The following is a 10,160-nucleotide window of genomic DNA, read 5'->3' as shown; positions in this document are numbered from 1 at the left end:
GTAGAAGTTGGAGAAGCATGAGAGAGATGGAGGATTTAATACCAGGATTTCCCTGCCTTTCTTTACATTTTTCTCACTGTCCCTCGTGAAATTTGCTCTGAAGAGGAAGTAGGTGTGGGAGATGCTACTTTCTGGTGGTGGTTTGGATGGGGTGGGCTAGAATTTGGGGTGAAAAACTGCAAATTTGGGGCCTGCGTGCTGAGATCTCCTCAGGGAGGAGGTGCCCGCTTCCAAAATGGCGGCGCCGTGCCCGCTTCCAAAATGGCGGCCGCGTGCCCTCCTTCAAAATGGCCGCCTCGCCCTCAGGCAGGGCAAGAGGAGAAGATGGCTGCGGCCTCCCCCTCCCTAAAGGGCCGTCGGGGCGAGTAGGGCGAGATGGCTGCTTCCTCCCTTTTTGTCTGAGGAAAGCCTTGCTCAAGATGGCCCCCTGGGGCGGGGGAATGAGACCTTGGTGTTCATCTTGGGTGAGGGCAGCCATTGCCACGGTGATGGGTCCTTTGAGGATGCACCCCCCAAAACAAACAAACAAGCAAAAAACAAACAAACAAAACCACGCGTATGGGGCCATTTTGCAGCTTCTGTGAGCTCCTAAATCCTCATATGTCTCTTAAACACATCAGAACTGTGCTCCTTGCCAGCAGGACATGCATGCAGCTGTCCCCATTGACAGATCCCCCCCCTTTCTCTGCAGAAACAGCCCTTGGAAAGAATTGGGACAGCTGCTGCCCCGTTCCCTCAGTCCAGACTTGCTCAAATGTCCCACGATACCTCCCCCCATTTCCAAATTTAGGATATTTGCCCTCAAAGTGGTCCCTAACAGATTTATCATCCATAAATTCAGGGGGTCCTGCTTTGAGCTGGCAGAGGCCTGCAGTGGGGAGCTCCGCTGTGAACCACAGCCATCCACGAGGAAATGTCACTGTGGGACCCCAAAATTGTCATATTTTCTATAATTTTGGGAAGAACGCCTCACTGTTTCTCCTCAAACCATGCTGGCCACATCATGGGGGTGAAAGTGGCTGCCAGCCAAAGAACTGCTCTGATTTTGCTGGTGACATTGTGCATCCAGATGTGTTGTTATTTTGGGGAGGTTTTGCAAGGGAAACCGTGTATCCATGCGATTTTTTTTTTTATTATTATTTATTTTGCTCTTTTTTTTTTTTTAATTTTCTCCCAAAGGATATTTTAAAATTTCTATTTCCGCCTGTGCCGTAGATATTGCCGCCAGAGGGCCCTGGCAATTGTGCAGAGCTCTTTACCCTTCACTCTCTCTCTCTCTTTTTTTTTTTTTTTTTTAATTCCTTCCTTCCTTCCCCCTTTTTTTTTTTTTTAACTCTCTTATTGCCCAGGATATCAGAGGGGCTGGGCTTGCGGCCACCGCTCCCTGTGGCCCTTGCACCCCAGGGAGGGACACCCAGCCCCCTGCCCCTCTGTGCTGTGTTTTGGGGAGAGAAGAGGGATTTTTTTTCAAGGCAGGGTGGGGGGCAGAGAGTGGGGCACCTCCAGGTTTTGTCGCCAGCACCTCCCGAGCCGGAGACCACAGGTAACGGGGAGGCTTGGTCTTTGGATGCGGATAGGGAGTGTAAAATGGCTCCTTTTCCATCCCCCTTTCCTTCTCCCCTCCGTCCTTCCTTTCTTCTCCCCTCCCAGCCCATCCACCTCGCCACCCGCACACTCAGCTCAGCCCGCCAGATGCTCTCCATCCTTGTTAAAAAAAAAAAAAAGAAAAAAAGAAAAAAAAAAGCTCTTCCCATTGTCTTTCTGGAGGTGCTGGCGTCCCTCCGTCCTTCCCCCTTGTTTTGTTAGCACGGGGTGGGATTCATTTCGTGTCTCATTCGGGTGCCTTTGAGTGCTGAAAGTACTGATTCCCCCCTCCCCTTTTGTTTTATTTTTTTTTAGCAGGATGGAAAAACCACCCGGGAAAATAAAATGAAGCAGGATGAGCTGCCAGGGAAAAAAAAAAATGTAGGAGGGATCCGCGGTGTGCGCCTGAAATCGCCCTTTTATTCCTGACATCAGTAAGTCGGGTACAGCCTGCCCCAAACCTTTCTTTCTGTCCCCCCGTCAGTCCTCCCTTCTCCATCCTCTGCTGGAAAATAGAAATAAAGCGGGATCCTAAATGCTGCTCGCAGAGGAGGATGAGCGAAAGGAGGGAGGAGTGGGAGCAATTTGTTTTTTTTTAATGATTTTGCAGCAGAGAGCGCCAAACCTGGTTCCTCTACTTGGGAAAAGTCACATTTTCCCCCCAGATTTGTTAGAGACGGTGCTGAGCACCCGAAATTTGTGGCTCCTCAGGGCACGGTAGAGAAATATCTGTAATTCGTCCTTTTTGCAGGGTTGGGGAGCAATTGCTGTGTGTTTTGGGGGGGGCAAAAAATGAAAAATTTGGGACAGAAATCTTGATGAAGGTGAAGGAACCCGTGGAGGAGCACTCAGGATTTCAGGATTTGGTACAGTAGGAATTAGCTTTGATGAGATTGGAGTGAAAAATCACCCAAAAGCTGCTGTGTACACTGGAAAGCGTGCACAGAGCATGTCTTGGACCTGTTCCACCTACTAGAAAGCAAACTCTTGCATCCAGTAATTCAGCCGCTCAGATTTAAGTGCTTCTAACCTAATTGCCTGCAACCCTCAGAAAAATACCTGCATCTATATTAAAAATAAAAAAAAATAAAAAAAGGATTTGGCTGAGTTATTGAGCGTAGAGTCTGCTTGTGCAGTAAAAAAAAATGAATCTCTGGTGATAAGTGATGCTATCAGTGATGTATCGGTTCATTTTAGGGTGAGGATGTTGTCTGCAGGTTACTGAAATATGGAATATTAATGGAATATGGGGTTTATTCTTTATTTTTTAAGAATTATGCTGGAAGATTTGGGAAAATAAGCGGTGGATTAAGGGATAGAGGCTTATCAGCCCCCAGTTTTGTGATGCAGTGGGGGCTCAGCCTTTCTATCAGCCGGCAGAGAATCCACAGGTTAATAAAACGGGGGGTTTTGCATGCAAATCCGTGGGGTTGGGTTGTTGCTGATGGGGGTGTCACGTCCTTATTGCAGGGGGGGGCTCGCGAGGCCGGCCATGGAGCCCTACGTGCTGCTGGACCCGCGACAGCGAGCGCTGTATCGCGACGTGATGCAGGAGAGCTACGAGACGCTGATGGCGCTGGGTGAGGAGACCCCAAAATAATGGAGAAAATTCGGGGATGGGCCAAATATCCGAATATGGGGACAGGATTTGGGTCACTGGATCCTCTCATCTTCGTGCGAGGGGTTGGGGGGCTCCTGAGGAGGGCGAGCCCTGCTGATCCGTGTTTCTCCCCCCTCCTTTTTTTTTCCAGAATTCCCCGTTTCTAAGCCCGACCTGCTGTCCCGCCTGGCCCACGAGGGTGAACCAACAGCCCTGGATCTCCAAGTCCCCAAGGACGCCCCGTCTGGAGGTGAGCCCCTGCATTGTGCCGTGGTCGTGGCACAAAAAAAAATGGGGTTGGCTCCTGCTGGTGGCTTTCCCCCGCCTGTGGACATCTCCCCAAAATTGAAAAAGATGCTGGGAAAGCCAGAGCGCAATGCCAGAGGGATGTCCTGGCCGAAATGGAAATGCCAAAGCCCCTCTGCAGTCAGCCGAGAGGATTTTTGGGGTGGTCCAGAGAGAAATGGGGGTGTGGTGGAAGCGATGGTGATTTAATTACTGCGTTCGTGCTGGTGGCGGGGGGGTGGGTTGGGGATCGGCTCCCCTGGAGGTGCTTCCCTGGAGGAAAACGTGAAATAAAACGAGGAGGAATCCCCCCCTTGCCCTCCATTTCATCTCCCCAGCCCCGGCAGAGACAAAATCTGCCTGGGTCGCGTCTCTCTTTCCCTGTGCCCCACAGAGGACGGAGCACGAGCGGAGCAGGAACCCCCCGGAAAAGAAACTGCCGAGAAAGAGCCCGAAGCCTCAAAACCCACGGCTGAGGAGCATCCCTCGAGCCCCGCCGAGGTGAAGGCGGGCGGGAGTGGGGAAGCCCCGCCGCAGCGAGCCCCCCAGCCCGGCACCACGTGCGGCGAGTGCGGCAAGAGCTTCAGCCACAAGTCGGCCCTGGTGAAACACCAAAAAATCCACAGCGGCGACCGGCCCCACGAGTGCCCCGACTGCGGCAAGGGCTTCATCCAACGCTCCGACCTCACCATCCACCAGCGGGTCCACACGGGCGAGCGGCCCTACGCCTGCCCCGACTGCGGCCGCCGCTTCAGCGTCAGCTCCTCGCTCCTCACCCACCAGCGCACCCACGCTCCCGGCGGCCAAAAACCCAACCGCTGCCCCCAGTGCGGCCGCAGCTTCGCCGACCCGGGGGCTCTCGACCGGCACCAGAAGAGCCACTTGGGGGGGAAACCCTACGAGTGCGGGGTGTGCGGCAAAGCCTTCGCCTGGAGCTCCCACCTCGAGCGCCACCGGCGCATCCACACGGGGGAGAAGCCCTTCCAGTGCGCCCAGTGCGGGCGAGCCTTCGCTTGGAGCTCCCACCTCGACCGCCACATGCGCACCCACGCCGCCGCCGCCGCCTCCGAGGAGGAGGAGGAAGAGGAGGAAGAGGATGAGGAGGAGGAGGAAGAACCCCCGCCGCCGCCCCCCCAGAAATGCGCCGACTGCGGCAAGCGCCTCAACCACCAGACGGACCCGCGGCGCTTCAAGCACAAGGGCACCCAGACGCCGCCGCTTGGGGACGACCCCCTCAGCAGCCCCCCGCGGCCCTACCGCTGCGAGCAGTGCGGCAAAAGCTTCGCCCACGGCTCCGACCTCCTCAAACACCAGCGCGTCCACACCGGCGAGCGGCCCTACCCCTGCCCGGATTGCCAACGCTGCTTCCGTTGGGGCTCGGCTCTGGCCAAACACCGGCGCACCCACGCCCGGCAGCAGCCGCTTGCCAAAAGCTGCGCCGAGGAAAGCGGCGCCGGGGGAAAACCCTACCCGTGCGGGGCTTGCGGGAAGAGTTTCGGCTGGGTCTCGCACCTGGAGCGCCACCGGCGCGTCCACACGGGGGAGAAACCCTTCCGCTGCGGGGAATGCGGGCGAGCTTTCGCCGTCAGCTCCCACCTGGAGCGGCACCGGCGGGTGCACACGGGCGAGCGGCCCTACCGCTGCGGCGACTGCGGCAAGAGCTTCGCCGTCAGCTCCACTTTGCTGGCCCACCGCCGCACCCACGTCGCCCAAGCGGGCCGGCCCCACTCTTGCCCGGAGTGCGGCAAAGGGTTCGGCACCCCGCTGAGCTTGGAGAGGCACCGGCGGCTCCACCGCGGAGAAAAACCCTACCAGTGCGGCGTCTGCGGCAAGGGTTTCGCCTGGAGCTCCCACTACGACCGCCACCGGCTCACCCACACGGGCGAGAAGCCTTTTTCCTGCGCCCACTGCGGCAAACGCTTCGGCCGCAGCTCCCACCGCAACCGGCACCAGCGGGCTCACGGCGCGGGGGGGGCCGAAAAGCGCCACGGCTGCCCCCAGTGCGGCAAAGCCTTCGGCCTCGCCGCCGCCCTGGCGGCTCACCAGCGACTGCACGCCGCCGCCGCCGCCGCCGGCAGCAGCGGGCTCTCCTTGCTGCCTCCCTCCTGGTGGGAAGGAGAGAAGCCGGGGGGGGGCACGGCGACACCCCCCGAGCTCTGGGCGGAGGAGACCGGCTCCGTTTTCCAGCAGCACCCAGTGCCTTCCTCCTCCTCGCCCTCCTCGCCCTCCTCGCCCTCCTCTTCCTCCTCCACGGCCCCTAAAGGCTGGGCTGCCAAAGCTCTCGTGCCCCCCGGCGTGGCGTGGAGACCCGGGGAGGGGGACGCCCTGCGAAGCGGTGCCGCGGCCCCCCAAGAGCCTTGGGCGTCCCTGCCGCCCCCCAGCTCCTGAGATGGGGGCAGAATTTGGGGTTGGGGGGGGGGGACAGAGCCACCCCCTGCTTTTTGGGATGCCCCAAAGCTGGGGTGGGGTCCCCCAGCCCCTGGCAGGGGGTGCAAAGGGGCTGTTTGGGAGCTGGGGAGGGGGTCCAGGACACCCTGGGGTGTGTTTGGGGGGGGTTAGGATGGAACTGAGGGGGGTGAAGTGGGGAGAGGGGGCACACGGAGGGAGAATGGGGTGAGGGGTGGATTTGGGGAGGGCTGGCTGATCGCCCTATAGCCCTCTCCATCCTCTGTTTTGGGGGGGTTTGGGTGCACGGGAGGGGACCCAGCAGCAAAAAAAAACACAGGGTTCACTGCGGGGATCCCCTGCCACGGGGGGATTTTGGGGAGAAACGGCTCGGGAAAGAGAAAAAGGGACCGGCCCCAACTGCCCCAAATATGCTTGGGTCACACCGAAGCCGGTTTGGGATGCACCAGGGGGCTCGGGCAGGGATGGAGAGGCTGGCTTAGCAGGTAATAAAATAGAGGGTAGTTCACCAAAAACCCCTCTCCGTGTGTCTCGCTGTCTTTTGTCCCCGGAGCACGATTTCCCCAGCAAGCCCAGCTCCTACCCGGGGGATTTTTCCCCGTAGGATCCAACCCCAAACACATCCCGCGGGGTCCACGTGCGTTAAAACCCCTCCACACATCTCCCACTGGGGGCAGCGATGGGATTTGGGGTTGTGGTGCGAGGAGAGCCAGGCACAGCTGGCTGTAGGGCATGGGGTTTACATTTTTTCCCCTCTTTCCCCCCCAAAAAATCTCCCTCCCCGCTTGCTGCGCCCTCAGGGGCCGGTTTATCCCCACGGGGTCCCCGTCTCCAGCCCCAAAAAGCAGACCCGAGATGGAGCAGGCACAAATAACCACGTATTTTGGCACAAGGACAGCCCCAGCAACCCATGTTGACCCTTCCCAATGCAAAAGGGCACCGTGTGTCCCCCGGGAAGGGGCTTCGTGTCCCCAAAAACGTCCCTTTTTGGAGTCCCCAGCACCAAGGGTGCACGCAGCGTTCCCCCATCGCTTCTAGGAGACATCAGGAAGGAGAAACCCCGATGGAAGAGGGCGGCAGGGCTGCTCAGAAGTGTCCCTTGCTGTCCTTGGCCTCGTCCCCATCCCAAAGTTTTCTTTCGGGGTCTTTCATTGCTCCTCTCCGCAGTCCCCGGGCGGATTCGCCAACCCTACAGCACACCGGGGCGCAGCGGGGGGCTTTCCCCCCGCCGGCCGGGTCCTGGAGGAGGGGGAGAAATCCACTTTGGGGAGGTGGCTGCGGCGGTGCTTGGTGAGGTGGGAGCTCTGGCTGAAGGCTTCGCCGCACTCGGGGCACTCGTAGGGTTTTTCCCCGGTGTGGACGCGGCGGTGGCGCTCCAGGTGGGACGCCCAGGCGAAACCCTTGCCGCACTCCCCGCACGTGTAGCTCTTCTGGGCCGCGTGGCCCCGCTGGTGGGCCAGGAAAGGGGGGGCCTCCCCGAAACGCTTCCCGCACTCGCCGCACTTATAGGGCCGCTCGGGGGAGTGGGTTTTGCGGTGCTGGAGGAGGTGGGCTTTTTGGGCGAAGCGCTCGCCGCAGCTGCCGCAGGGGAAGGGGCGCTCGCCCGTGTGGACCCGCCGGTGCCTCTCCAGGTGGGATGCCCAAACGAAGCCCTTCCCGCAGTCGCCGCAGCGGTGGGCGCGCTCTCGCCGGTGACCCCGTTGGTGGCGGGCCAGGGCCGGCCCCGCGCGGAAAAGCTTGCCGCAATCCCCGCAGCGCAAAGCTTTTTTCCCCAAATGGGTGCGGCGGTGGCGGGCCAGGTCGGAGCTCTGGCCAAAAGTCTTGCCGCAAGCCGGGCACCGGTGGGGCCGCTCGCCCGTGTGGCTGCGGCGATGCTTGGCCAAGTGGGAGCCTTGGGTGAAAGCTTCGCCGCACTCGGGGCACCCGAAAGGTTTCTCCCCGGTGTGGACGCGGCGGTGGCGGGCCAGGTGGGAAGCCCAGACGAAACCTTTGCCGCAGTCGCCGCATTTGTGGGGTTTTTCGGCCGCGTGGCCCCGGCCGTGAGCCGCCAGCTCGGCCGCCCCGGCGAAACGCTTGCCGCACTCGCCGCATTTGTGGGGCCGGTCGCTGGCGTGGGTGCGGCGGTGCTGGAGGAGGTGGGAGCTTTGGCTGTAGGTCTCGCCGCACTCGGGGCAGCCGAAAGGCCGCTCGCCCGTGTGGACCCGCCGGTGCCTCTCCAAATGCGAAGCCCACGGGAAGCTTTTCCCGCAGTCGGCGCAGCCGTAGGGTCGCTCCCGCGCCGAGCCCTTGGCGCCCGCGCCCCCCCGGAGGGGTTTGGCGCAGTCTAATTTGGGGGCCGGGGTGGTTTTGGGGAGTTTGGCGAGGCCGTGGGGCACGGCTTTGTCGGGCCGTTTGGTTTTCCTCCGGTTGGAGCCCAAAGTTTTGGCCCTCTCCGGGCTGCGGGACGGGCGCGCTTCGAGCTCCTCGGGGATCTGCTGGGCGGCGCCTTCCTCCGCGGCTTTTTCGCTCACCAGCCCCTGAGCTGCTGAGGAGATTGGGGAGAAAAAAGGAAAAAAAAAAAAAAAAATTGGGGGACGGGTATTTAAATAAATGGAGCAGGTTTCCCCTATAAATCCGGTGTCCCGAAGGGGAGGAGGAGAGGAGGAAGGAATTGGGGACAGGGACACGCATGAGTACCCCACGAGCTCTTTTCCAATTAAATAACATGCAGAAACCCGTAATTTTTTATTTTAAAAGAGGAAAATATTAAGGAAAACACTGGGGTTTTTGGGGAACCCCCCCCTTGAAACCCGCCTGGATTCCTCCCTCCCCGTTCCCGTCCCGCTTCCTTGCCTTTTGGGGAAGGGGGAAATAAAAATAGGGCGGGGTGAAAAAGGGATTGGGGTGCTCGAGGAGAAAAAGAGGGGATTGGGATGGGGTGGGTTTTTTTTTTTACCAAGGGACATCAGCGTTTCGTAGCTCTCCTGCATCACGTCCCGGTACAGCGCCTTCTGCCGCGGGTCCAGCATCACCCAGGGCTCCATGGCACGGGGGGGGGGACACGGGAATAAAGATTTGTGCCTCCCCTCCTCGCTCACGGCTCCTCAAAACCCCCTGCGGGGAAGAGAAATCCCTAAAACGGGGGAAATCCCCCCAGAAATGCTTCTCACTTGGCGTTTTGATGCTTTTCCCGGGCTGAATTTGGGGTTTTCTGTCTCCCTCTCGCAGCGCATGCAGGGTGTCCCCCCCCCCCCAAAAGATTAAACCCCCCCCAGGGGAGCAGGAGGGCCCCCACTGCCTCAAAAGGGATTTGGGGGAAGAAATGATGAAATTGGAGCTTCTGCAGACGGCAAAGGAGGTTTGGGAGGCAGAGTTCTCCCCGTAATAACCCCGTGTCCCTCCCCATAATAAAATTTCGCCCTCGAAATCTTCCCCCCTAAAAATATTTCCCCCCCCCCCCTCTCATTTTTCCACCAAACCACATCCCGCACCCTCTGCCTTCCTCCCCCCACCGTCCCAGTTCCCCCAGTCCCCAGCCCACTGGGAATCGGCCCTCCTGGACTGACAGCACCCTAGGGGGGGGGTGTCCAGATCCCATTAACTGTGCCCCCCCCTCATCCTCTCCCCAAAAATAATCCGCTCTCCCCAGCGAACACCCCCGAGGGCCACGTCCTGCAACCTCCGACCCCTTTCCACCCCGTTACCTGCGAGCTCTGCCCTTCACCGGGGGGGGAAACTTCCCCCCCCCAAACAGCCACCCCAGTGCTTTTTTAGGGTGTTTTTGGGGTGCGCGGACCCCCCCGACAGCGGGGCACAATGGAGGCGATGCCGGCCATGGCTTTGCTCCGGAAGCCCAAGCCGGTATCCGGCAGAAAGGAGACGCCAAGAAAAAGCTCAGATCTTACCCAGAGCCCTCTAGAGGTAACCCAAACCCGCCTCCCCCCCCCCATACACATCCCGCTGTCCCTAAATACCCAGGGGGGGTCACACAGAGGGCCTGCTCCGTCACCTCCTTTCCCCAAATATCTCCGATGCGTTTTTTGGGGGACCCCCGGCTCCTCAGCCCGGCCAAAATCCCAGCTCTTGGGTCCTTGAGAGGTTTTTTTTTAGGGTTTTGCAAGTTTGGGGTGCGGGGGGGGAATGGGGTGAGATGGGACAGGAGGGACATGGGGGGGGCGGTTGCGCTGCTGGTGTTGCTGGGGGCAAGAAATTGGGGTTTTCGCCTAGAAATGGGGACCCAAATTGGGGGGGGGGGGGTGATAAAATTGTTAAATTATGGGATTTAGGAAAGGAAAAGATGCTTTTC

The 10,160-nt window shown here is 59.5% G+C and overlaps 2 protein-coding genes across 6 annotated transcripts; one reads left to right on the top strand and one right to left on the bottom strand.

Annotated features, from left to right (window-relative positions):
* Positions 1-1,388: 1,388 nt before the first annotated feature.
* On the top strand, positions 1,389-5,918 carry LOC309889139 (uncharacterized protein). 3 transcript variants are annotated; one of them, XM_082781861.1, is made up of 5 exons: positions 1,389-1,543; positions 1,903-2,018; positions 3,055-3,164; positions 3,336-3,434; positions 3,864-5,918. In XM_082781861.1, exons 3-5 carry the CDS (start codon positions 3,077-3,079, stop codon positions 5,855-5,857), a joined length of 2,181 nt encoding a protein of 726 aa, XP_082637987.1. In that variant the 5' UTR covers positions 1,389-1,543; positions 1,903-2,018; positions 3,055-3,076; the 3' UTR covers positions 5,858-5,918. The 3 variants fall into 3 exon arrangements, with proteins under 3 accessions (XP_082637987.1, XP_082637986.1, XP_082637985.1); XM_082781860.1 differs by having other exon boundaries at positions 1,900-2,018; XM_082781859.1 differs by lacking the exons at positions 1,389-1,543; positions 1,903-2,018 and having other exon boundaries at positions 2,870-3,164.
* An 820-nt stretch (positions 5,919-6,738) lies between these two features.
* On the bottom strand, positions 6,739-9,696 carry LOC309889155 (uncharacterized protein). 3 transcript variants are annotated; one of them, XM_082781891.1, is made up of 3 exons: positions 9,559-9,696; positions 8,811-8,968; positions 6,739-8,399 (listed from the first exon to the last, which is right to left on the bottom strand). In XM_082781891.1, the coding sequence occupies exons 2-3, from the start codon at positions 8,896-8,898 to the stop codon at positions 7,024-7,026; spliced, it is 1,464 nt and encodes a 487-aa protein (XP_082638017.1). In that variant the 5' UTR covers positions 8,899-8,968; positions 9,559-9,696; the 3' UTR covers positions 6,739-7,023. The 3 variants fall into 3 exon arrangements, with proteins under 3 accessions (XP_082638017.1, XP_082638019.1, XP_082638018.1); XM_082781893.1 differs by having other exon boundaries at positions 6,739-8,396; XM_082781892.1 differs by having other exon boundaries at positions 8,811-8,987; positions 9,559-9,690.
* Between the last annotated feature and the right edge of the window lie 464 nt (positions 9,697-10,160).

The sequence above is a fragment of the Aythya marila genome (genome assembly GCF_965140915.1).
Source record: "Aythya marila genome assembly, chromosome: 33".
Classification (NCBI taxonomy): domain Eukaryota; kingdom Metazoa; phylum Chordata; class Aves; order Anseriformes; family Anatidae; genus Aythya; species Aythya marila.
This window is presented reverse-complemented; position numbering and strand designations above follow the sequence as displayed.

What these genes read in the sequence shown, in the direction of transcription:
- LOC309889155 (XM_082781891.1), bottom strand. Translation starts at nt 8,898, where the DNA reads ATGGAGCCCTGGGTGATGCTGGACCCGCGGCAGAAGGCGCTGTACCGG. An exon ending in CGAAACGCTGATGTCCCTTG is followed by an intron (nt 8,400 to 8,810) that starts GTAAAAAAAAAA and finishes CAATCTCCTCAG; the next exon opens with CAGCTCAGGGGCTGGTGAGC.
- LOC309889139 (XM_082781859.1), top strand. Translation starts at nt 2,999, where the DNA reads ATGCAAATCCGTGGGGTTGGGTTGTTGCTGATGGGGGTGTCACGTCCT. An exon ending in CGAGACGCTGATGGCGCTGG is followed by an intron (nt 3,165 to 3,335) that starts GTGAGGAGACCC and finishes TTTTTTTTCCAG; the next exon opens with AATTCCCCGTTTCTAAGCCC. An exon ending in CAAGGACGCCCCGTCTGGAG is followed by an intron (nt 3,435 to 3,863) that starts GTGAGCCCCTGC and finishes TGTGCCCCACAG; the next exon opens with AGGACGGAGCACGAGCGGAG.